Here is a 27,642-nt window from a genome sequence, read left to right on the forward strand (position 1 = left end):
GTCTGGACTGAGAGCTGAACTTTGCGCAAGGGAGTGGACTGCTCAGAGGGAGAAAGAAAGGTTGAACTTACTGCTTTTCTGCTTTATTCAGTTAAGTAAAGGTTATTCATGGAATATCCATAAAGACAAAGTTGTTTGTATATCTGGCAATATTTAGTTTTAATTTACTAATGACATTTAGCAAGATCTTTGGGAAAAAAAAAAAAAGGAAGAAAATTTTCAAAACAGGAGTGGCTCTGAAGTAGGTGCTCAGCTCTAAAACAATTCTGAACATTGGAAAATCTCCATCCAAATCTCATGGGCCTTGACAAGACCTATATCTTTTTAAAAATCTTTATTTTATATCCCCATGTGGCTCCCTCTGCTAATTTATAGACTGTAACAGATTTTTGGGAGGGATGCGAGGGGAACTAGTTGTCTTCCTCTGGTGATGGCATAACAGGACCCCCATCATAACGTTTTGTGTTTTTTTTTTGAAATTAGCAAAAACAACATTGTGGCCAATAGTTACAGATTCCAATCCATTACTCATAGGCAAAATACTCCACAATCATATTTCTAGTTTACAAGAAAAGCTTTTTCAACCGTGTTTTAATCTACTTAGCCATTTATCTGTCAAAGAGAGGAAATGCTTCTTTTTGTTTGTTTTAATTATCCAAAAAACTGTACTTCTGCACTCCATACATCATTTAAGCCTGAGCCTGTGACGAACTGAAGATGGGAGCAGGTGCATAACTTCTGCAGCATTGCTGAGAAACACCGGATCAAAGCCTCTGTTAAGATCACTGCAAAAAAGACCTGTTACTAGTGGCACCGATCCCATGCATGACAGCACTGACTTTGGCCCATCGTACTTCCCAGGTCATTAAAGCAAGGTCACTAAAGACGGCAGATAGAGAAAATGGAGACAATTATCCTAGAGGAGCTCAGCTAGAGCAAGGGAATAGGGAAGCAACTTTGCCGTCCATTTCACTTACCATTACAAAGCCAGCTGTAATTAGTCAAAAAGCTGAAATAGGGCATCTGAGGCAAGTTTAAGGTTGGGATTTTGTTTAAAAATATATTAATTAATATTGCCTGAATTCTTGGCAAAACTATACGTTTGTGCGTGTACTGTGCAGCTCTCATTATAAGCCATTCCCAAACAAAATGGTAGAGGGGTTGTGGCACCTCCATCCCTGGAGATACCAAAAACCACTGGGCACAGCCCTGGGGTTGGACTAGACCACCTCCAGAGGTGACTTCCAGCCTCAGTGGCTCTGTGATCCTGCAAGTCATCCCGTCCTGTTTTAAGCAGTGTCTGGAGAACATCCCCTCCCAGCCTCCTGACCACCCCCAGCTCCTCACTGGTGGGGCAGGGTGAGAAACAGATAGCCTCCACATACCATCAGCACCCTCCAGTATCAGCTAGATGCATTATCAACACTGTTTTGGTCACAAACCCAAAACATAGTGCCATGCCAGCTGCTATGAAGAACACAAACTCCCTTCCAGCCAAAATCAGCATTTTTTATTAGCATAGCGATCCTTTTCCTCAACTATCCTCTATGGTTACTTTATGTTCAGGCAGCAAAACTGGTATTGCATAGATCCTGTCGTTATCCCTGGCGTTTTTAAACATGACAGCAATTCCAACAAGCTAGTTCCACAGTTTTTTAAAAGACCTTATTTCAGTGCATAAGATGTATTCAGCAACTCTGCAGTTGCAGGAGTCCTTGCCAAAAGAAACCCCATAGCCAACTGGCGCACACGTACCCATCTCAGCAAGAGGAGCTCTCAGCTGCTGGCCCATTTCCATTCCTCTTCACGTCCCTATAAATCAGGAGTCACTTACTTCAGGTTCAGAGGGTGTATGGGAAAACCAAAAACAGCTTTAGGCTTCCCTGCTTTGCACTGGCACCAGACACTGCTCTGCGGGCAGCCACAAGCTACCAAACATCCCAAAGCCACGTCACATCGCTCTTCGATCGCATCTTTCTAACGCTGCTGCAGCTTACAGACTCGCTGCAGTCTCCTAGAGGGAAGAGGTCAGGATCGCGCGCGTTTTACTCACTGTACTAACCAAAAAAGACTGGTTAAAGGAGAAGAAAAATGGAAGGCAGTCAGTGCAGAACAGAGAAAAGCCAAATGGGACAGACTCAGCAACGCACTGAAGGAGGAAAGCAAGCAAAGAGCAGAGAATTTCTGCATTTATAAGGACACAGGTGATGGCTATTACAGAGCTCAGTTTAAAAAGAAGCAGATGTACTAGAAACCTAGGTAAACATATAAAAAGGTTTTAAATTAACAACAAAAATAAATATGCAAGAAAGGAAAAATCTGCCCTTGTAGAGAAAATGCTGCAATACTTAACCATAGCAAAAGGGGACGTAAGCAGGCACTAGGAGTTTTATCCCAAGCTACTTCATTTTGCTTTGCCAATTTAATTTGGATTTCTAATGTACCTTTTTGACGATCTTGATAAAATTGTACATAGAAGACTTAGCAAGAGACTCTTGCAATCAGGATTTTATGAGATGTCGGGGAAATAAATGTGGCAAACGCTTCAGAGAGCACCAGGGTCTCCAGCTGAGTCACTGAAGAAACTATAAGCAACTGCTATGGGAACTAATAAGTCTCATTAGAGGCTGTGTGCTCATTTCTAACTTGCTCTGCACGCAAAAGCAGCTCCAAAAAAAAATCCATATTTATGAAATCTGAATTCACTTCAGAATATTTTAATAACAATAATAGCTTGATTAAGATCTAAGTGAAAATATGAAGCTCTAAAATGAGTTATTTTAATAGTACGTAATTTTCCTTTTTGAAGCTTTGCCTAGAAAGAAGTTAATCCTTATGGACTAAAGAACACAATGCGCATAGGAAAGGTCTTGTGAATGGTTATTCATTTCTTTAATGTTAATGACATACAAACAATTGGACAGGCCCCACGCACACAATTAAGATGGCAAAATCAAGCTCTGCTGAAGTCAGGTATTACCAGAATTTAGGTTGCCTGTACAACTGTTGTCCAGCCGCCTTCCATGTAAGTATTGAGATAGTATCTTTAGTTTTATGGTTAAAAGCTATTTTTTTTACACCAAAGTCTGCATTTAAGTACAGAAATGACAGATAGCACGCTCTTTGAACAGTAAGATATTTAGGTTTTTTAATTTGGCTACTGACCTACTTATTACCCAGCATCCAAAGCCTACACAGAATCTTTAATTTCTTCTTTATAACACTTTCTGCTATTTTCATTCACTGCAAGATGAAGGGAAGTGGCAGGAAAGATAATGATGAGCTCGCACCCTTGAAGGTACCATAATGCACACAAGAGAAGAGGACTAAATTAGGATGCTCACAACACTGAGAGCTGCATTTTCAAGCATTTCAGCACTTCCTAAATATATTTCATCTAATGATCTGAGTTCTGAATGCTATTTCCTGTTGGTTTTATGTTTGAAGACCCAGTAATAAGGCACCATCAAGAACAGGGGTGGATTCTGATATGCACCACCGCAATATAATTGAACAGCAGGACTAATGTAGGCGATGGAGGAGAATAAATTGTCAAGGACATCCAGGCTGGCTCTCTCTACCCATCTCCCTTGAGAAGATGCTTATTTCCTCAGCTCAGAACAGAATAAATGCTTTTGTTTTGGTCTAGCCTGGGATCACCACTTCCCAAATGGATGAGCTGAACCAAGGCAGCACTGAAAAGGAGGATTTGCTCTTCCCTGAATAGCTGCTCCTTCTCCTCCATCCTCCTAGCCACACGACGCCAGTCCTGTCCTCACACTGGCTTTCCCCCATACTGAATCTTGCCTTGAACTGAATCAGCTCATTCCCTGGTGATGCTCTTGTCAGAGCAGTAGGTTTCTGCCAGATTAGTGAATTTGGGCACAGCATAAGGGCGCCAGTGTTGGCACAAACTGAACCATCGGACGAGTATAGCCAGTAGTGGAAAGAAAGGGAGAGGTGGCAAAAGACCTTTCTCCTTCTCAGCTGTGAACTGCCCAGCCAGGTTGTCCTCCGTGGTTAAAACTGAGCCTTTGATTCTACCATTTTAGAAAGGATGCAAGTGAAACTTACATGAAACGATGTCTCAGCCAGAGCTGAGCAGAAGCAGGCAGAAAAAGACACCTCTCTTGCTCCAAGGAGCTGTCTCTGCACAACTTTCCAAGGCTTCCCATACACAAAGGGAGAACCACAGCTTTCCCAGAAAGGTCAAAGGACATTTTTTTTTTTTTTTTACAGCGGAAAGCATTTGGCAATCAAAATGCAGGGTTACTCCCTGCTAGTAAGTACTTTCTTCTGAAATAACATGCTCCAGCCCATAGTTTCCAAGAGATGTCTGTGTCCTTGGAGCGTGAAAAGGATGAATACATCTCCCATTTCTGTAACTCAGGTGTTTAAACACCCAGCCCCTGATGGTCATCCAGTCATGCTGGATTTTGCTTTGGCTGGTCTACTGATAGGAGATTCTGCCTCAGCTGCTGCCTGCTTCAGAAGGTTACGATATCCGTGAAGTTATTTTGTATTTCTACACATTTTACATCTTTGGATTTCAGGCAATGACTTCTGTGAGATATGATATTATCTTGTCACTGCTGTCATATAAGCTTGTGTTTATAGGATTTATTTCTTGGCCATCTCAGAAGGAAATTACCTAATTACAGAGTAATATAGTAGGATCATTATTATGTTAGCTGCCCAAGCCTTCTCATTAGAAGATCCTCTGTTTTTTTGTATTGTCTGTAATCTTACACTTTGAACTCTCTGACTTGACTTCTTTCATCCCATCAGGCTTCAGACTTTTTACAAATAAATTTTTCTACCATAAAACCTACCAATTTCAAAGAACACAGCTGAGAAGAAAGATGCTGTTGTCCTGATTCTAAATCTCACATATGAAAACTCTAGCCTAGATGTAGCTTTGAGCAAGGACTAGAAATTTGGGGTTAGGGATATAGGTGATGGTTAAGGGATTATCCTTTGAAAATCAAGTAAAATTTAGTGCTGTAGTGCTATAGCAAACGTCTGAAATAACTGCACTTTGCACATGTCCAGTAGAGACTTGCCAGAACTTCATAATGCAACTCTTCAGAGACTCACTCTGCAACAAGCACACCAGCCCTCAAAAGGCTTTTCTGCAGCAGGAAGGTTTTTAACCTAGTACTGCTAATAACTGCTCCTTCAGATCAAGTTGCAGGTCTAGGCAGTACATTTAAAGTTTCTAGGCTGCTGATAAATCCTCTTATTGTCAGTACAATTACATAGTTGAATTTTCCTTGTTTACATCTTTCATAAGCTTAAGAAACTCAGCATAAAACCTGTGTTTTCAAAAGCAACCAGTACAAAGCCTATGCAAAGTGAGTATTATTAGCTCCACTATACAGACTTATTTCAGTATCAGTTTAGTTTTTCTGTGGGCATTCTCTCTTGTTCCTTTATATAAACTAAGTTGTTTGAAATTATTAGTATACTTTATTTTGAAAAGGTATAACCACTACTAGCACAGTAATTATTGCAAATGTTTGTATATCAAGATGTTACACCGACACAAAGATAATAGTTTGAAGGTAAGATTAAACCTATCAATGTGATGTATTATACAACGATTAATACCTTTCATTTCAGGAAAACTGAAGTCTAGCTACAGTAATCACTATTACATGATAAATTTGGGCATCAGAAAAAGTGGATGACCGCTAGATAAAATGTTAGTCACGAAGTATTAAAAAATAAGCAGAGGAAATAAAATACATACTATTTTCCTTAATACTATTTAGCCATGCTAACACACAGATAAAGCCACTTATAATTAAGGTAAACCCAACATCCTCTGTATATTGCTGTGCTTACAGCTCTTTCAGTGCATGTATGGTTTGTACTTTTATCAAGTGGCCTTAAACCCTTTACTCCTAATGAACAAACCTACGTGTTGCAGTTGGGAAGCAAAACAGGACTAAGTTAAATACACTCTGGCTGCCTTACCTCAGAATTTCCTTGTTTTTATGGATTTATGTTAAATCCCCAAGGTTATTTTAAAATTGTTTTCAGTGTTATTTTATCATTAATCTTATTATCATCCAAAAAAACTGGCTGCAAATGATTGCTTTGAGGATTGGCAAACACATTTGTACAGCTTGAAACAATTTATGGAAAACATGTTGCTTACATAAGAGAAACATGCTGTCTTGAAGTTCTGTTAGTAAGAAATGCTCATTTCTTGAACTTCCTTTCTATTTATGGTTTCTGAAGACAGCAGAAATACAACTCAAAGCACACCTATAGTTGCATGCCTTTTGCTATCCCCTTACTTTAACCTTGAATGAAGTGATCTTCCTCATCCATGCTCCATTTCGCAATGGTCTTCTCAGCGATGGCATCCAACAAATGCGAGCCTAGGTAAGAGGCATTCTCAAAGGCATTTTTCTTTTCTCCAAAGAAGGAAAGTGTAACTAGTCACATTGTAAACTAGTGAACACAAGGTTAATAATAAGAAATATTAGAGTTTTAGGTCAACAGGACAATTGTGGCTTGGCCAAATGTGTTTCTGTGAGCAAAGCTGTTACAATAAATAAAAGTTTACTGAAACGCATCTCTATTTTTTCTCCATCTATTTGCCATCGCTACAGTACTTCCATCACTGGTAGATTTACAGAACTCCCTGTAATGAGATAAAATTTTCTTCACTATTTAATAGCTCACTAGGGCAGTGAGTTCCCCTCCGAACCAGACAAGATTTCCTCCTCCTCCTGTATAGCAGAACAACTCTGGAGGTTGCAACACGCGTAAGTACCATAAAATCCCAAAGCTTTCAACAGAAGTTCAGCCCTCAGAGCATCTACCAGATAGACAAAAGAAATCTAGTAACTTCAGTAGTGAAGTTTTGTTAAAACATTTGGAGATCAAGATTTTAAAATAATTTCAATTCTCAATTTCTGTAAATCCAACTGGTTAGATATGAAGTTCTATACATATCTGTCTGCACTTATATGTCATACAGGAATAAATTCAATTCCCTGTTCTAGACTGAGGAGAAGGAAAAGCAGCTTATATGTAGATAGCTGGTTTGCTCAGGACTTAGCTGGAATCCTACCTTTCTAGCTTGCTTCACCATGTGGTCACTTGATTCAAGTTCACAAAGGCTGGACCCAAAAGCCCAGCAGTCCAACCTGACTCTCCTACATTATTATTTCTTTAATATCCCATTTTGAATGAGGAGAGTGACATAAGTACTTAAGCATTCAGAACAGCTTCCTTCTAAAATTAAATATAGCTGTCTTTAAAAAATTGAAATTTGGAAACATGTTAGATAGAAAAGATTCCACAGACCACAAGCATGCATAACTTACAATCGCAGTCAGACTTCAAAGGTCCATCCTTTACACCCACACCAGGGCCCTTTTTATTGCAATTCTTTTCTAAATAACTCATTACCGACTAGGCATTATATAGGCAATTTACACTTTCCCTTTTATTCTTCATGGGACAGTTGACATAATGCTGAGAGCACAACTACCAGTTTAACCAACAGCTACGCAATTTTGGTCAGGTCACTTGATCTAAGTTTCCCAGGGATATTGGGTGTGTACAGTAACTTCTCTCCTGTTTCGTCGTGCGATGTAGGCTTTACCACAATCGACCTCAGGTCTAACTCAGCAGCTCCAGCCAAATAACTCCTACCTTGCTTAGATTGATCACTGAGGCTTTAGTATGGTTTTTTCTCAGAGGTTTGTAGAGAAATGGCACGACCGTTGGCAAAGCTTTTAGATTTCTACTTGCATGCTCGCTTGTGTGTTGCTTCTAGCTGCCCGGTAAGAACTGCAGACACAAGTAAGTATGTTTGGTTTTACAGCTCTCAGGCAAACAAAGTCAGCTTTTTGTAGCTGTATCTGTACTCGGTTGGAGGTGCCTTTCTTCTGGTCCCCAGCAGCATGGGTCTTTCCAGCAGAGCTGCCAAGGGAGGGGTCTGTGCAGCCCTAACCACCCCCTGCCATTGCCCTGAGAATGGATTTTGAGTTAAATGTTATGGGTGCCATGTCTTAGAATAGAAATTGTTCCAAACAGGTAGGAGACTTCTGAAAGATAAGACTAATTTTGTACTTCTGGTACTCTTTTTTTCCCCACACCCCCCAGTCTTTTCTCTTGAATGTCTCACTAAAGAAAGAATTAAAAAAACCTGTTATGGAAGCCTAAGAAAACCTTCAGCCATTTGTTATTAAGTTCCTCATCTAACAGACAATAAGACAATTATGATAACCAGATGATCAAAGAGTGTGTTTACTGGTGCTCTCAGTAGACTATGCTTATCTTGAAGCAATCCTAGAGCCTTTTGTTATATGGCTCATTGGCCGGGTTTTCACCAAGTAGAAGATGTTATGCCTTGTTTAATGGGCCACATTTCATTTACACAACTTACTTAACAGCATATTTTTGTTTGGCAATATATAATCCAGTCCTGCAAAAACAACGGATCCAAATTACTACCAGGTACGCAGAAACTACTTCTAATCAACTCTTTAAGTCAGTGTTACTCACTGACATGCAATTACTTTGATATGGGCACTAAAAATAGTTCACCTACATTCTTCTCTAAGGTCAAGCCTGGGAACGTATTGTAGCCATTTCAGTTTCTAGATCTTCTCAAAAGACCATTCATCACTCCCTCCCCCCCTACAACCCTTCCAGTGGCTACAGAGGTGGTAAAGTATTTTATTCTCATCATGCTCCCACTTTCTATTTTATGGTTACTGGTTACAGTAATTTCAAACTGTTGTGTGTAGTCTTACTGTAAACACCCAAAATAAAAAGGGGATCAGCTCAGTCCTGTTGACAAAAGGCTTTTTTTAAGCCCATACTAACCACTCACAAGTTATTTTATGAAGTGTTAAAAAAAAGAAATTTATAAGAGTTACAAAATATGCTTGTTCTCTTAACATATTATGGCCTTTTTTTTTTTTTGGTAATTCTTCCTGCCTTCACCATGCATAGCCAGGGGTGTACAACTGTCACAGGCAGCTTTCCCAAGGAGTTTACGCAAGGTGACGTTGGGTTCTGTTCCAGGAGCTCCATGTAACCAGCCTCCTTCTCAACAGTTAATTCCTTCCTTCTCTAATTTGATCCATACCATGTCTTTTCTCCTTTCCCTGGGAGCCCAGATGAACTCAATTCCCACACCAAGTTTACAGTCTAAGCTGCCATCTTTACATTAGCTTTATACCTCTCCTGGCTACAGTTGCCTTGCTCCCATTTTAAGCTTTAAATATATTATAGTGAGATGTTCATTCTCATCTCCTGAAGTATTTGGAAAAGAGGAAATGACAAACCCCAAAAAATATTCTGAGCACACAGTTTCTAAAAAATGCCGTGAGAAGCTGGGAATCAGGCAAGGGTGAATGTGTGGTATAAAAGCCTACAATGCTGAAGGGCTGCAAAAGGCCTTGAGGTAGACCCTACGGAGTAAGACTGAGCACCACAGCAAAATGGCTTGACTTTCCAGAGCTGATTCAGAGTGCGGTAAGGCATTTCAGTCCAACTATGAGCAAGCAACCCAAGCATTTCTACTACCTAGATAGCTGACAGCCAGGCACACTGAAGTGCCCAAGTAAAGGAAATAGCTTAAAGAGCTTGTAATGCTCACAGATTTTCACAGAAAAACCACCAGTGCCTACAGGACACTGGCCTTATTAGCAGCATAGGGGGGTTTGTTTGTTTGTGGTTATTGGGTTACTGTATAAAGAAGCCTCCAGTGCTCAGTACGGTTTCAGGAACGTGCATGCTATACAAATGTACGCTCTCCTTCCCTGAAGCCACGTCACCAGGCACAAGAGATGAGCAGCCCAAAAATAATATTTTGGAAAGAACGCTGCCAATCCACCCTTCATGCGTTCATGTGAACAGTTTTCTCACTGACTTGCCTTGAGGTATTAAAAATTATGATACAAAAGCCCCCTGGGCAATCTTTCCCTTGGGGTAGTGTTAGCTTGCATTTTTTTTTGCCTTTTTATAAACTAATTTTAAGTCTACTGTCACATCCTCTATCCCTTACCAGGTATAGTTTTGTTTTCATTAGTGCCAATGCATTTAGCCATAGCATTACTGGACTACAGCTTCTTGTAAATCTGCAGCTGTCTTCTTGCAGCCTTTTTCCTCTAGTCCCAACCCATCCCCCATGTATCTGTTTGACATAGGGAAGGGAAATTTTGATCCAATCATTTCTAACTGGGTGCTTCCTCTTTTGTTTGCTATTTCCGCAACGCAAGGCGCAGAGAAATGGTGGTTCCTGTTCTACACAGAAAAAAAATTAAGAAAATCCGAAGCCACCCTTTGTCACGTTGCTCCTCACATTGTGCTAGCCAAACAGACATCCATTTTGCATTCTTCACCTGACAACCATGAAAAATACCTCCTTTTGTGTTTTTTTCTTCCAGCTCCTGGAAGAATACTGGAAGGCTTAGGACACTATCTAGGGTGTTCCAATACTTCCCTCCCCCCCCCAAGACAGAACTATTATCATACCTACCCTTCTGACAGAAGTCCTAAAAAAGAAATTAAATGGTAGACGTGACTTTTCTTATTAAAAAAGAACACAGATCAAAACAATATTTTATGCCCATGGGGGATTCGAGAAGACAACGTAACTTGCACTGAGATGTAATTGATGACTGATTGATTTATGGCCTATTTGTGTAGAAGTACTAAGCATGACGAAGTCTCATCTTGATTAATCGGCTCGAATTCCACCGGTGACATTAATAAATCAAGATCACTGCAGCTCCATTCTTAATATTATCATAGTACCTTCTGTCTGCTAGTGCAAGTTTTAACATCTTCACACATTAGCATGAGACGAAGACATGCCAATCTCCTTTTTGAATGAGGTAACAGGATTTTGTATCCTTCATTTAACAGGCAGGACACTTCCCCACTCTTCCACACACACCTTTAGCTTTCTGGAAGCAATGTCTATAGTCCGCAGAAGGACATGGTGATAACAATTTGAGCCAAATTAATATGCCCAGCCTGGAAGGAACAGAAGGCATCCCATTTCCCTTCCACAATACCTTTTTCTCAACCCATTTTTTTCACTCCCCAGATGTGCAGTTCATCCCCTTCCCTGTGCTGACACCAGCACTTGTCCTGTTGCAGAGTAGGTTGATGCAATTCACGATCCCAGCAAAAGTTATAAAAAAATACAAGAAAACAGCAGCAAAAAAGCCAAAACCCCACCCCACACTGTTTTGAAAGAAAGCCAGAATATCTGTGGGAACATTCAGCAGAATATAAAGGCATTTGAGTGCTTTAAATTGACTTCAAATGCAATCATGAGCACCAAAGGCAGCTCAAGGTAAGAAAGGCAAGAGATCACCCTCTTCTGATAGCTACGAGTTGCTTATTTGGCACATGCATTTCTGCAACTTAATCTTAAGACTCTAGGACACATTTGTGGGCTTAGGAATCATTAACAGCATCAATTAGTCAGATGTTTAACTGGGGTTAGTCTAAGCAGTTCCTATACACAGTTACTCTCCACTGTGCCGCTCAACACTCAAGCTGCAGAAAGGGTTGTCCCTTTTATTACATTTAGTACTGATAACATATTTTAAAGACTTATACTTGAAATATGAATTATCTTTAAAGTGGCAAGAACTATTTTTTTTTTATTATGTACTGATAGACTCATCTCTTCTGAAACAGGAGTGGGTTCTCGACAGCATGCAAACCCTACCCCTCATGGTTTGTTTCTGAGAATGTGATGGGATAGAGACAGGGTACAGATAAAGACTGTGTAGAAATACCTTCCAAATGATCTCCACGAGTCCACAGTAAAGGGACTGAGGAACATACCAAAAGATACATGGTGGAATTTAGAAAACTTAATACAAGTACTAGCATGCTACTCTAAACTTTCCCTGCTTAAAAAAAAAGTTTGTACTTAAAAACACAGTTACTACAATGCTAAGAACTATTTGTTACTGACTTCGCCAGTACCATGATTTTACACACCAAAAACTAAAGATATACTTAAATCTATATTTAACACTGTATTGGTCAGACATTGCAGTATGCGTCCGTGTCCTGCCAAGTTTATGAAAAGAAAAAAAGGAGCTCACGAGGCACTCCCCCAGCCCCAGTCAAACAACTATGTGAAGTGCATTTTTAGCCCCAAATTTGAAACTGCTTATTAAATTGAGCATTCACCGACTTCCTATCTGTGCATTAATCAAATATTAAATAGACTGAGGAATGAGATGATGTAGCAAGTAGCTTTATTCCCATGTGTTTAATCTTCCCAGAGAATTCACAAACAGTTGAGGCATGACCAAATTCTGCAGGTGTTTGTAGGCTTCGGTTCTCTTGGCAACCACCACCACAGCCTCCGAGCACCTTGCAAGAGCTAAAAACAACACCATCAATCATCTCCCCTTACTTCCAGTAGGTAGGCGTAAATTACCTGACTTAGGTGATCAGGCTTGAGGGGAGGGAAACAGAAACAGGGCAACTGAGGGAAGCTCACTGGATGAGTTTAAGGTTTCACACTGAATGTTCAAAGGCTCTTGGTCATTCATTCTTCTTTTGACACACAGTTCCAAAGCCAAGGTCCAATCTTCACACATGCTCTGGCTCCTATACGCAAATCTCATGTTTGCTGCACAGTTCAGCAGCCAGAGTGAAACAACTGCTACAGAAAACCACACTCGCAGAAGGACGAGCATCCTCAGAGTGCTGGGGCTCGAAAGACAGCCAACGTACGCAACAGGGACCCGGTCAGCATATGGGATGTGAGTGTGATCATCTTACAGTGACCTGTGCTGCTCAGCAGGCGATCCGCAGCAGGTTTGGACCAGATGGGGCTGTGCAGGGTGTGATCTTGGTCCTTGCTAATGGAAATAATCATGCCTGGCTGTCTCAAGTGCATGGATCACTGTGGAGGATAGGATGAGACAAACTCCTAACCAGAAGCAGATGGAAACATTTATTATTGCGGCTCTTTTGCACTCACAGAACAGTGTGCGGGGGGGTCTCGTGGGTCTGAACGCCGTGGGCTGACAGCATCTCTTCAGTGGGAGATGTAACATAGCAGGCAAGCTCTCTCAAGCACACTTCTCCAGCAAGCAATCTATCTTGGTTTTTGTTCATTGCTGTTATGTCAATTCCCAGCTAAGCAGCAATAGTATTTAAACAATGTTTGTCACATACTAGGCTTCCTTGAAAAAAGGATATTCTTATTCATCTATAACTGCTTTGTTCCCTTGCTATTACGGCTAATTATTCTGTGTTTTTATACATGAAATCCTGTACAGCTTAGTCTCGTGACTACATCTATGAGCTGGGTATTTTAGTAATTATCTCTGGCAGTCTTCTGCCCTCATTTACCACTCCTCCCCAAAAGAGATTGAAAACAGGAAAGGTCCTGTATCTGAACACTGGTATCAAATACTCAGCATTTTTAGTAAAGAAAAGATAAAACCATGAGGTGCCTTTATCATACAGGCTACACAGTCTTCAGTGGCTGCACGCTAACACTTCTTTAATCAATTATAAAGAGCGTTAATCTCTTCCACCCTTTCAGAGATTCTTGTTATTATTCAACAGAAGCTATCAGTAAAAACAATGCAGTGGGAAAATACCAGGCTCAGTGGGAGGTGGTGAGCACCAGACATAACTGTGGGAGTTACTCCCACTGTGGGAGCTGCAGTGGGTTCTGGCAAAGATGTGCCAGTTGTGTTCTTATTTCATCTCCATCGTAAGCTGGATTTCCAACCCCTCCTCCCAGGGTTACTGAACCGAAGAGTTACTGAACCGAAGAGCACAAGTATTTTGCAGCTGATAGAAGTAGAGATGGGCAAGGGGGTTTTTCCTTACTGTGCTTTTAAGCTAATGAGTAAGGGCTAATGTTTTGTATCTGCAGACCAACACTTCTCCTGGGAAATACAAACTCAAGTGCTTTGTACATATGAAAGCCTTGTCCCTGCCACAGGTGCAGAGGCGGTAACCCCACTTCAGAGAGAGGCCAAGACTTGGAGAAGGAAGCCCACCACATCAGCAGCTGACCTGGAAGCAGAGCACACAAAGGAAGCCCCCGCTCTGTTAACCCTGCCTCTGCCCACCCCTTCCCCAAGCCACTCACATGGCATGAGTGTTGGCTTGGGCAACTAGCTCCCAACACAAGTAATAAATACTTGTTTAGTTTATAGCTATGGTTTCTTAAATGCAGCCTGACGTTTCTGACTCATCACAGAGCATAACCACTGTAAGCATCCCATGTGAACAGAACCACACCTGAGACCAATTTGGCCTCCTTTTTTCACTTGCTATAAGAGAGATGGATTGAAACGAACAAGTTTAGCTCCCTAACATCTGCTCAGCAAATGCTCACATAAATCAAAGTTCAGAATATAGCTTATTTGCCACACCCTAAATAGCAATAGTCATGCAAGATGAAGACCAGGGTGAAATCCTGGACTTACTGAAGTCCATGGCAGGACTCCCATTAATTTCAGGCAGGCCAGTATTTTAATGCAGATTGTTACCAGATGGTAGATTTGAGGACCAATGGACAAATATAAGCAGAAAAAAAGCATTAACTGGTGTGATAGCTGTGTTAAATCGCATTCACTTTGTCAAAAAGCAATACACAAAGCAAATCCATCTCAGCAACAGCTATGACCACCTTCCTAAAAGTACACTTCATTTAGTGAACTCTAAAATTCTTCTGAGCAGATTTACCTGAGCAGACTTCGCATACCAAGTTGACTTTAACATAGAAACATGTCGTTTTTCTCAATGTGTAACAATCAGCCCATGTTTTGTTGAAGGTGTACTGGAATGACACATGCTAGCTGCCCAGTTCCCAAGAGCAGTATACCAGCTATAGCTAGAAATGGCTTACAATTAAGAATTTTGAATCAATCTTTTGTAACAAATTTTTCCCACTTGAGCAATGAAATGCGCACGTTAGCCCTGATTTACAGAAGATGGTATCTTAGTCACGCTCAGATCCTTTTCCCCCATATGTTCAACACAGTCTCCTCTATTAGAAGCAGCAAACAAAATTAGAAATTGTTTCTGAGATAATACTGCAGTCTCAGAGTTCAAACCACACATCAGTGAATACAACAAGCCCAGAGGTAACATTAAGACTCCATGCGCAGCTCCATAGCACGGCTGTTGCTTTTTTCTGTAAGTCCTTAAAAATAAGGTAATAAAGATATTGCCTCCAGACAGTTATTCTTAAATTCATTCAAGACTGAATGAACTCCTGTAACTCATACTTCTCCCAGCATGATTGTTTCACATTGCCTGTACATTTAAGAAGATTAATTTATACTGGTTATGTAATTAAAATTATTTTATTACCCTAAGGGAAAATTCTTACACCTTCTCCTCTGGGCAGCATCTTCATGCTCTGAAACTAAGGTAACACAAGCACTGAGCTATTACAACAAATTCAGTTGCACTGCATGGCGAGAGGTTTTACTCAAGACATGAATTTAAGATACTCTTCCAAAGTTATTTTGAAGCCATTATTATGGGTCTGTGCTTACATTCTCTCACTGACTCCATCTAGCCTTCTCACAAACTAAGTAAAGGGATTGTTATTTTTAAACTTCTGGCCACAAACCCCATTTGACATCTCTAAGATAACTTGGTCTCTTTCTCATGCTACATCACACATCAAGACCAACATTTTAACTTCAGTAAGCTATCTCATGTCCAGCTCAGCTGTCCTGCCTCTGAATGAAATGAGCCACCAAAACATTATTAATAAAAAAAGCCTTTTTTGCCACATCAGTGTAGAAGGTCTCACCTGCAAAGAGGCAATAAAGGCCACCGTGTTTATACCATTGACTTCCCCAAGGCCTTTAAGATGCCTTCTACATCAACCACCACCTGTTTATCCTGACTCAGTCTGCTGTGAGCCAAAGGAGGATGCTGGCTGACTTCGAAGTTAACCTTCACGCAAAGGAGACACTTGAGTACTGCTACATTTTTGAGCTGTAATAGTATATAGTTAACAGTAATAGTTCCTAATAGTATAGGAGTTCCAGCAGACTGTTTTTACATGCCTTCCTCTGTGACTACTTAGCAGAGTTTCAGCCATGCACTACATTAGAAAAAGCTTCAGTCTGAATCCCAGCAAGTGCTCCAAAGCACAGAACACTGAATACTTTTATTGCAATGTCATCTAAAAGATAGTAGTATCATTAGTGCTCTCTACTGGATAAACACATAATTACTTCAAAAATAATATCGCATCATGTATCCCAATTACAAAGGGGTGTAGAAACATCTGCAAAAAATTGCACAAATACTCAGATCAGGGTAGTTTTAACTGTAAGTTCTCCTTCCTATTCTTCACATACTATACCAGTATGCACAGGTTTGTGTGCAACTAACAACTGAAGTTAGATTTCAAGAGCTCCTGTGCCCTGAAAAATAGTGGTATAGTGGTACATTTGGAAGTCACAGAATAGCTATCATCGTCACTTCTCATACCCTGCACACACTTAGCAAGCTTCACTTGGTGGTCAGACACTACGTTAAGTGGCATCACATAGTTCGTTGTGACTTCCAGGTGAAGAAAATTAATTTAAGTTCTCTGTTATCCTACACACTGGTGCCCATGGCTCCCTCTGAATAAGACAACCCATTATTTGGCATTCTCTACAGCCAGCACTTAGCCACACCAGCAGTAGAACAATTGCACTGCCCTGTGGTTCAGTATTACTTACAGCCAAACACAAAATACTTAATTTGGCACTAAAGCATTGATGGTTCAAGCACCTGCAACCACAAGACTTTGCATAAAAGGGAGAAGTGATTGGCCTTTGTGAGAACCTCTTAATAATGCAATTCCCTACAAATACCCAAAGCATACCTACCACTACATTACTTCCTTCTACCAGTGGGCTTACAGATTTTTTTTAGCAGGAGCTCTTAAAGGGCTAAAGAAACACAAACCTGTTCTTACTTTCACTGCCACTTGCCTGAATTTTCACATGCAAAACACAGGTTTTACACAAAGTCACGTCAGGTTATACAGATACACGAGTTCCTTTTAATTCCATTTCTGTTATCCCGTGTTTCAGATACATTCAGGAATTAAGTTTATTCCTTACAATAACCTTTAAAAGCTAACCGAGAATGAAACACCATTATGCACAGCCCTGTACCTACACACATGCAGCATAGTCTGCATCCTGCAGAGTTTAGCATAGGAGAAGACAAGGCAGCTGGAAGGGAAACGAGGAGGGGATGGGAAGAGTGAAGTGATCACTGATGGAATCCTAACAGGAAGCATTTCTGAAGTATTGTAACTTATTCACCCAGATATTGTTTGAGGTAGATTAAGATTAGAGTTACCTGACGTACATGGCCCAACTGCTAAAAAACAAAAAAACATTACCGAACACCACTGATGAAGCTGTCGTAATATCACCGTTCGGTGATTATGCCATTTCTCTTATGCAGGAAGTCTCTGGCTGCACTCCCTCAGTTTTCCATGACAGTACTTAAATGCGTAAGGGAGTAAAGAGCAACAACCGATCACTAGGACCTAACAAGATTGAATAATCATCCGAAGAATGCTGGGATTCAGAAGGATTTGAAGACAAGGTCATTTACCCTCTCGGCAAAATTTCAATCTTTCTACCAGTGTTTTGTTCACCATTTGTCAGCCTTCCTCTTATATAATACACTGGATTTGAGTAATTTGTATTACACACACCTTTCCACTTAAGAGTACACATCATCCTTTAAAAAATGGGTAGCATATTCAGGCAGAAGAGTTGCTTGGAAAAAAAATCTGTAGCTATTTCCAAGAGAGATTAAGACAAACCCCAAAATACTTACTTTTATCCAAACAAATTTGCTTGAATGCAGAGTGCAGATGGACAGAAGGCAAGGCATTAGTTTGGCTCAAATAATGATGAAAGTACAAGTAAGGTCACAATTAACTTGACCAAATGGCTGCTACACATTTTTCCCACGTGTTTTTTTTTTTTTTAATGTATACAGGACATCTGAAGTTGTTAAGTTTTTGCTTAAACATCTTCTCTTTGGTCTCAAAGAGTAGGAAATCCACAACTTTGCATACCCACACTCTCTGAAACTCTTGCTTACGCTTCTTTCCAGCTTCTCCCTCCCCTTTTTAAAAATCATTTGGTTGTTTTCCTTTCATCAAATCCTCTCCAAAGCTGGAGATTTATGCCCATTCCCATAGCGTGGGCTGGGGAATGTGAAAGAGTTGCGGCTCTTCAGTTCGTCCCGGTCTACCCAGCTCAACAGATCCATAGCACCAAGAGAGAGAGATTAAGGAGATGAGCTGAGTTCCAAAGCAGCCTTGTCAAATGACCAGTTACAATCTTACTTGATGTTTGTTTCAACTTGTAGCCTCATTAATCATTCACAACTGGAGAAGAAAGACTGATCACTATGTATTAACTGTATTAGATTAATATCCAGGAAAATCCGAAGTTCCAAAAAGTGTTCCTCCAAGCCTGTGGTCAAAGAAAATCATCTTTACCTATGAGTACACTAATGTCTGTGGCACATGAACAGAGGGTACATCTCAGACCAAGTGTACTAAAAATGTTGCAGTCTTTCCATATATGCCTTCCATCTCTTAACACACCCTGTGAGACCATAGGAGCAGTACATGTGCTCTTGTAGGCTGTCATGTAGGGTCATACTGACAGGACCTTGGATCCCCATTTCAGGAACAGATCTTACTTCCTCAGAAAGGCTAATAACTGCTTTGAAGAACTTAACTACTGTTTGCTTTCTATTCCACTTCCTCAAATTGCTTATTATCCTCACACATGCCTTTACTCACATCAATTGCCAAATGTGGAATACAGATGACAAACCCAAATGATGAAATCATCCCCATAGTTCCTCTCAATACTATGGCCAACTCCTTTCCCCAGTGAATTCTGCGTAGCTGCTGTTTCCATTGTTTCATCAATACAACACACCTTGGAGCCCCGGGATTTTGCAGCTCAGCGAAAAACTAGCAATTCCTACTGAAGCCATTTTTTTTTTAAATTACAATTAGGTCCTTTGTTACATTAAAGCTTGATCTGTCCTTTACCTTAGCAGGTAGCAGATTCAAGTTACTCAAAGCAAAACTGAGACAGCTCAGGTCAAGGATAATTCTTCAATTAGCCTGAATCGGTCTTGCATGAAGGGGAGGTTCCCACGATTTTATCCTCACACACCAGTACCAAGCTTCATCTTGAGACCACATAAAGGCATGTGTTTCTAATGCCAGAGGGAGGTGTGGGCAGCCAACTAGAGGAGACTCAGCTTCATAATAAGCATTGCAAGGGTAGCCCAAACCTTTCCCTTCCTTCCCACACAATTCACCACCCAGGAGTAATTTACAGACTATTAACTGGCCTGTTAATTGTTTGAGTTTCCTAGGTATTCTTTCAGTTAAGAAAAAAAAAACAAAACTTGCTTTCAACTTGCAGTCTCAGGAAACTTGAGGAGAAATACAGAAGAAGTTGAAAGCAGTCTCTAAACTTTGTCTTTATAGGCAGCCTAAACATTTGTGCCGTAGTTTTGATCTTCATTGAGAACTGCTGCATTTCAGCCAATAATAATGCTCTTCAGTAAATGCTCAAGTGGAAAATGATTTAAACATATCTGCAGATTTAGATGATGTTCTTGACCCAATGAACAATTCTGGCAGACACCTAATGAAAAACCCACAAGCCAAAAAAGCCTCCTCCCAAGTTTAGTTTGTTCTTCCTCTCCATGAAGAACACAAACCAGTGCAACCTACAGTTTGTCCTCAGTTGGAGTTCAGCTACAAGTGATGTTTGATCTCAATTCAACAAGTACTTAACAATAATGGTTTGTGTTACATGTTGATACCGCCTGAAAAAATACAAAGGCTGACCCTTTCCTCAAATAGGACAAGCATAGTATGCATTGCTAACATGCATTAAGACAACTCAAATGAAACATGGTTATATCATTGCAACTGAAATACATGTGAAATTCAGCTAATGCCAGTACCTGTTTCTCCGGATCTGTTTGGCTTCATAGAATCATATAATATCCCAAGTTGGAAGGGACCCATAAGGATCATCGAGTCCAACTCCTGGCATCACACAAGTGTACCCAAAAATAGGATTAATAGGACCTGTCCACTTTTTACTTGTTTTCCGTATTTGTGTGCTTCTTCAAGCTGAGATTTATAGATTTACCATTCTAGAAAAAAGTGCCACTTAAAATTTACTAGAACATCGATCTTTGCTCTCAATTGAAACCCATGAAAAATTAAGATACTTTGAGATACCCTCTGAGACACTAAAAAAACATTCTGACTTGTTTACACAACCCAATACATGTACAATAAAACTTTCATTTGCCCCATCCATTTCTTAAATGGATAAGAAATAGCATTAAATATTTGTGCCAATTTACAACAAAATTTAAGAACAGGCACACTATGAAAATAAACCCAAGACATACATTGCAGTTCAGCAGGGAAAACACGAAAAACAGCAAGAAAATTAAATAACGTTCTTTTATGAAGTTAATCGTTAAGTACTGCAATTCTTTAGAGTACACTTGAAAACGAATGAGTCAGTTGAAAAATGATACTAACCTTTAAAGCCAAGTACTAACACTGTCCTTTGTCTGGCGAGGGAGATGCCCTCTCCTCAGAACTGGAATGGCTTGGCATCTCTGCAAAGCACTTAAGACTGACACCTCTTTTTACGTCATTTAATGCACACTGCAGGAAAATAGATTGTGAAACTGTTAACAGGCCTTGCATCAAATTTTTTAGCTCAGAATAAAGCCAAATCAAAAACATGGTCAAGCAGTGTAATGTAATGACAGGAGCCTATGCTCACAGACTAAAAGAAATTATTATGATCAGGTCAATTTTGATGCCTGTTCACATCAAATTAAAAGACATTTTAAGACTACAGCTTGGAGCTGTAGTCTCTAAGTTCAGGTGCATGCAGCTCAGGGGGTGCACAAAATCCACCTGGGAGCAGGAAAAAGGGTTTTGTGCCATTGATAAGTACTTGAAAATATTTTTTCATCTTTAATCATTTTTCAGTGTCTGTTCTTATATACATAATAAAATGTCCACACAGAATATATAAGCATTATATATAAACTGTAGAAGGATTAGGCTCAGATAACAACACACTATTGACAGTATCTACCCTTTGGTGAAATTACACTGAAGTTACAATGTTATGGCAGATACTTGTGAAACTGTCATCAAAACATATGCGACTGCTAAATTAGTTAGGAGCCATCCTTCCTTTTTGGTAGTGTGGTAGTGCTGGGGCCAGGCTAAAACACTTCTCCCTCACTGCTGCTGCCTCACTTCCCACACGCCACCTCCATGTACAGCTACTCCAACCCTGGGGGCTGCTCCCCGCAAGTGCCAGCCTGTCAGCAAGGACAGGGTCCTGATTTACCTGCTCCATGTGTGGAGGTGTCCCTGAGGGGGCTGGGGACAGGACACGCAGTACAGCCCCACCTCAGGCTCCTCCTGCTGCAGGCCCGAGGACAGGCCTAGCCCCTCAGGCACACTGAGGGAGTGCCATAGGGCTGGCTGCCTCTGGCTGCTCAGAGTGCAGAGAGGACGGTGAAGGTCCCAAGTGGCCACCAGCAAGGCAAAGAGCAGCTGCTCTTCCCCTTGGTGTCTGAGGCAAACACCCAGCTGCCAGGCCAGTGTTTCACACCATGTGGTAGCGTGCTGCTCAACCAGAGAGCAGCAGCAGACTGTGTGTTTTGACACGTCTGATTCCAGCACAACTGGTTCCTAATAATCCACTACATCTTATTACTTGCACTGGGAAAAAAAAACGAATAAGAACTGCATAACCTGAACCCACATACTTGCTTAGAATCCAAACTTAGAAATAATTCTGTTTGAACTAAGAAAGCAGGAGCTTGTATTTAAAAGAGTTCTTTATTACCTGTGCTTCACTCTGGCTGAGTTTGTTTTCCCTTTGATACTTTCATTCAAGCAAAAGTAAGAGTGAAATGGGAGGGAGCACGCATTGTAAAAAAATAAAGCTATGTGTGGTAATCCAGTGGTGCATCACATCACAGCTGACACATAGGTCACAGCTGGAGCTCAGCTCAAGGGCCAAGTCCCTTTGAATCACTTGCTGAAACATGGGTACTCATTAGTTCTGAAGTCCCAATAAGCTTCACGTTTTACAGAAGCCCCAAGTAGCTTCCCACTATTTTTGGTTCTTAACTGTTATATTTGACCTGATACCTATATGATTTTTAAAGCATTATACTCTAGCTACAAATTTAGTTTAAGGTGTACATATGACAACCATCTGTAAAGAACACGAAAGCTTTAAAGTTTATCTATTCCAACTTCTTGTTTATATCATAGATCTTTTCTTCACTCATTGAAGAAGTGCAATAATATTACTAATTTTACATTTGATCACAGCCTACTGAGGCCATCAAGTGCTACAACCCATTACATCCTACTGTAGGCTATTACCAGGATAATCAATCTTGCATTAGAAACTGAACACATCTCTGGATCACAGGCCTGCCTAGACTCCACTTTCTATTACTTCACTTTTATGCCTCATTCCACTTTATCAGAAACCAAGTACAGCCAACATTAAGCACTCAACCTTTTTCATTCCTACTGTTATGCTGTGCTTCAGTATTCCCTTAGTTTACACTTGCCTCTACTCTGAGCCTTAAAAGCAGAATTGGTAACATCAAGACCGGAAGGCCAAGAGAAGAAAAAAGCTCTAGGGGCCTCTGGTTTATCAAGTCTAGTTGCCTACTATTCAGACACTGCTTTGCATTTCATTTCTTACACAGATATACTTGGCTCTTCCTTCAAAGCAGGTCTCTGCCTGTAAGGCTGTTCCAGAATTAGTCCCAGCAATTAGGAAATTTCCAATCTAAGACTTATTCACACAAAGTCTATACTTGCTTTTGTTCTAAGAAACATTTGGTCCACAGTGCTTCTACTCTTCGCTTATTATTTGTATTAACAAGTATCCTTACTTCATAAACAATTTTTACTGATACAGAGTTAAAAAAAGAAAAGGCTTACCCATGAAATCAAACTTCCAGAGGACACGAGATATCTAACTTTCCTGAGTAGGCAAACAAGGGGGGAAAAAAATAACAAGAGCTGGCCATAAGTTGTGATTCTTTTAGCTATCCAAATAAAGCTTTTCTCTCCTCATTCTGAATAAACAGATTCACAGATATTGTAATCACTTATTATGCTGGTGACACTCACAGGAATCCACTATAAAGTTCCACATGAAAAACTATAGAAAATGAACTGCATGGAAGAAAGTTGATACAACTTCACTGACCATTAAAACAAAGACCAAAACACAATCTCTTAGTATAAGGAAATATGATTTTTAAAAGACATACCATCCTTGAGTTTGGTACAATAGTATATCCTTCAAGAAAGGAAACAACAAAAAGTATGCTTCAGAAATAGCATTATGTATTTTGTATCTTTCTACTTATTCATCTCAGATGGAAAGCAAATTAAGAATGGAGCCATAAAGGTCAATAAACAAACCATCCAGCATTCAGTCACAGACAAACTGAAGTACCATATGTACATAGAATGAAAGAACAATGTCCAGAACATGCAGTGCCATTACTGTAAACAATGAAAATCTGTACAGTTCAAAGTGAGAAACACTCCACTTTCACTAGCTTTATTGAAACCTTCCACATTAAGGTATCCATCTGCCTACGAGGGTTGTCAGGTCAACGGGCAGACTTGCAAATAGGTATTTTGAGTTTAAAAATCTATCTGTAAAACCAAAGTAACTGCATCAACAGAAGTCAAGTAAAAAAGGAGATTTTCAGTTTCAGACACCATCATTTTACACTTAAGGAGATCCAACCCTATGGCATTCCTCTGACAAAGTTGCCATATTTAACATCTAAGTTAGAATAGGCCAACAAGAGCATAGAAAGCCTTCTAAGAGCTCATGAAGTAGATATAGTACAATAGGTATACAAGAGTCATACCACACTTTTTTTTTAGGTGGGATACATAATTTGCATTTTTGCTTTGAGAACGTAAAAACGAGATTGACCTTTACAAAACTGATTTCATATAGAGTAAAAACACTTGCTCCTGCTTTTAACTTCTAGTGTCTTAAAATGAACAGTAAAGTGATAAGTAGAGAGAAAATGCTCCCACTGTAACACAAATAGACAGCTTTTTATAGTGTCGTTTCCATAATTTGGAAGAGCAAAACAATTTACCTGTCATAAGAACATTTTGAAGCCAGAGCCAACCGGCAAAGAAACCCAAAAGGAAATTAAAAAAACCTTCTTGGACTGAAAGCTACAGAATTATAAGACAGAGCGAGCTTTCAAGACAACCTCACCCAAACTGAATGAGAACATTCCTCACACTGGTCTCATAACATCCCCCATTTCTGCAGCTGAATCCCCTGATTTAGAGACCTACAACTGAGGCAGCAATGAAAGCACAGGTCAAAGCTGAGGTACTACAGTCAGAGCTTGAAACCTACTAAAAAAATTAAGGTGACCTGCCCTAGCCTTCTTGAGCAGTAACATGAACCTATAGCAGAGCAAGTAACACAGTTTTAGTGATAATATAAAAATAGTTTGCAAGCTAAGATACCTTACTATGGACTAAAATCCAAATATTCGATATTATATGAACAATTTGTTTTAAACTCATTTAATGCTTTTTAAAGGCATTTTCTGAAAAAAATTATACAGTTAAGCTAACACCTGCCAGGTTTGCATGCTTTTTAAGGATACGCTTTGTCACTTAATATAAAAACACAGCAAAACAGTGCAGAATCTTGTAAAAATACTTTAAATAAATTTACACTTCACTATAAGATTATTCAAGTTAAGAATTTATCACCATATTCAGTGTAATTCCATTACTTCTGTTATCCTCATTGCACATTAAAAACAAAGCTTCTGTTTCTGCCAAGACTAACAGAACAAGCCCGCAAACATTGCTCCATAGACAATGCCATTTTGGTCTTCTGCATACACTTAAAACCTGAACTCACCAGAAATTTCTCTATAAGCAAAATCAGAAGGCCAAACTTGAAAGGACTCTTAGAAGCACAGATCCTCAGCAAGGATCAATACAGGTAGCATTCCTGCTATTTCAGAAGTATAGCTCAATAAATACGACCATCTTAACCAATTAAGTCACTAGGTTTAGCCTTTTGAATCAAAAATAATGGAAAAAACTTACTGCATTTCAAACTACCAGATTTTTTTTTTTTTTTTTTTTAAATTTCTGGAAGCCTAATAACTTTCTAAACCCAGATTGATTTCTAATACTGAAAAAAATTGACTAACATATTGTCCCTTTTCTGCAGCCTCAGAAAGTTGTTTTTAAGTTACAGTACTGCAAGGCACATACAGAATCTCTTTCTTTCAAATACACAGCAGATATATTCCCTGAAATAATTTTAAAATTCTCAAAAAATTAGAAACACTACAAAGTTAACTTCTATTTAAAAACATTGTTCCTACAGAACATGCACTTTTGGAAAACATCTTAACAAATATTTATATGTTTTTCTTCTTTACATTTATGCTGGAAATGAGTATTTTTTAAAGTATTGTAGCATGTCACATCTTAAGTTATTGCCTTCATTATAAGATTGCATCATATTTACAAATCATAAAGGTATCAGATTTGTTAATAAGGTGGGGTGGGAAACTATGTATGCAGTATAACCCATCCAAAATCATTTCCACATAAAGCAACACCATCAGAGTCAAAAGGAACTTTGCTCATTCAGTGGATAAGGATAATAGAAAATGATGTACATGCACTTGTTGAGTTTAATGCAGTGTCATTAAAAACTACTTAAAAATCTCCACTTAGACTTTTGGGCAAGTGTTTCTTACCATAAAAGCAACTGAATTTTTAAGAGGTAGTTTTTTTCCATTATGCGCTTATTTATTTCAAATAAAACACAAGCAAAAAAACCCCAACATTTGCTTTTGAACAAGAATCAAGTCTCAAAACTTGGTACAATATATGACAACGTTCCAGAATTTTAATTGTCCTCAGCATTACCGGGCTGCTTCGGAACCAGTGTATTCCAGGTCTTCTTCGTAGTCAAAAGACTAATCTACCAACAGTACTGAACCCACCCCCTCCTCCTCCACCTGCTGGTCCACAGCTTCCCGGGGGATCGTTGTCATCAAATCCATTGGGACGGAAAGAGCACGAGGCTGAAGCAGCTTGAAGTGCTTGTGTTCGAGCACTAAGCTCTTGCTCCTGAAATGAAAGAAAATGGACTATAAAAAATCCAAGAAGCATTTAATTTCTAGTAAGTTAGTAAAAACAGCTTTAAAAGCAACATCCACTAGCTCCTGGACTCTAAAGGCTGAATGGTTACCTTGTTGAAATCCAAGCTGAAGGCGACATCCACAGCCATTCCCACAGGTACAATTTTGCTGAACATGATTAAGTGTATGTGAATCATAATTAAATCCATTTAAGTTTAAGCTAGAAACATTGTAAAGTTACACGGGATGCTTCTAAAGGATTAGACTGCTGATCAAAAGCTAACGGAACATTAAATTGATACACACTTCCCATGAACTTTCATCCCAGAATTTTTAAGATGCCCTTGTTCTCGGTTGCCAAACTGAAATGCAAAACCTTTAAATCAATGTTATTTATTTTAAGCCCACAATTTCATTCCACTTAATCAATTGCATCAATGAGCAACATACTCAGATAAAATGCAACAAGACCAACAAGCGTTCAGTTTCCATTCCATGTGGACTTTTAACTTCCAACAGTTACTGTGATGCTAACCCTGTATTAACATGAGTAGGTCTCCACAACTCTTAAATACTCCAGAACACGAATGAGAATCAGCTGCAGGAAAACCCAAGGAAGAAGTACCTGCATTAGAAGGAGAGGTAAGAAAGCATAGCCTCCTGCCAGCTTGTTTTACAGGTGCGCACCTCCATGGCTTCTGAGATGTCTAATAACAGGATTAGCATAGGCTCTTCCCTCAGAGATAACATACATTTTCTCTCTCCAGCTAGTTTCACAAACCTTGCAGTAGCTTGTGGCTAAGTATCCCTTTCTCAAATTGGCCAAGAGCCTCAAAAGTCAAGGGAAGGAAGTCAGGAGTAGGGTTCTTGAAGACTAACAATAAAGATTAAAAATAAAAGCTCTACTTATTTCAGAAACAAAAAGAGAGCATTTAGGTGCTAAGGATCACACTGGCAGCCTTCACGTGACAGCTGGTCATTTCACACCACCATCTTCAGGCAATAGCAAGCCATTCTCACAGGATTTTCATAATCACGATGATCACCTTCAGTTGTTCCTTTTCTTCTCCACCACCTCCTGGTGAAAGCAAGGAATGGAGCCAAGAACCTAAAAGACTGTTACACTACCATGAAAGCGCTGAACAGACTTATCCATGCACTTTTGTAAGTGCTAAAAATAGCATGTATAGATTTAAACTGTGGGACAGTTTTCTGTCCTCTTACAAAAACACAGCCTAAGTATGAAACTATTTTGCGCTACCAAAAACCATACTAATTTCCAGAACCATATAGAAGATTTTTAAAAAGCTGTCAAAACAGATATGCTGGCCACTGTCCTTGAAAGAC

The 27,642-nt window shown here is 39.7% G+C and overlaps 1 protein-coding gene across 1 annotated transcript in view; it reads right to left on the bottom strand.

Moving 5' to 3' along the window:
- Nucleotides 1-1,491: 1,491 nt before the first annotated feature.
- The window catches only part of USP38 (ubiquitin specific peptidase 38), a 44,611-nt gene continuing 18,460 nt past the window's right edge, over nucleotides 1,492-27,642 (bottom strand). The window contains exon 10 of the mRNA XM_083833637.1: nucleotides 1,492-26,284. Coding sequence (XP_083689763.1) covers nucleotides 26,123-26,284 — 162 coding nt within the window. The 3' untranslated portion in view covers nucleotides 1,492-26,122. The remainder of the gene's footprint in view (nucleotides 26,285-27,642) is intronic.

This window comes from Anser anser (genome assembly GCF_964211835.1).
Source record: "Anser anser genome assembly, chromosome: 4".
NCBI lineage: Eukaryota > Metazoa > Chordata > Aves > Anseriformes > Anatidae > Anser > Anser anser.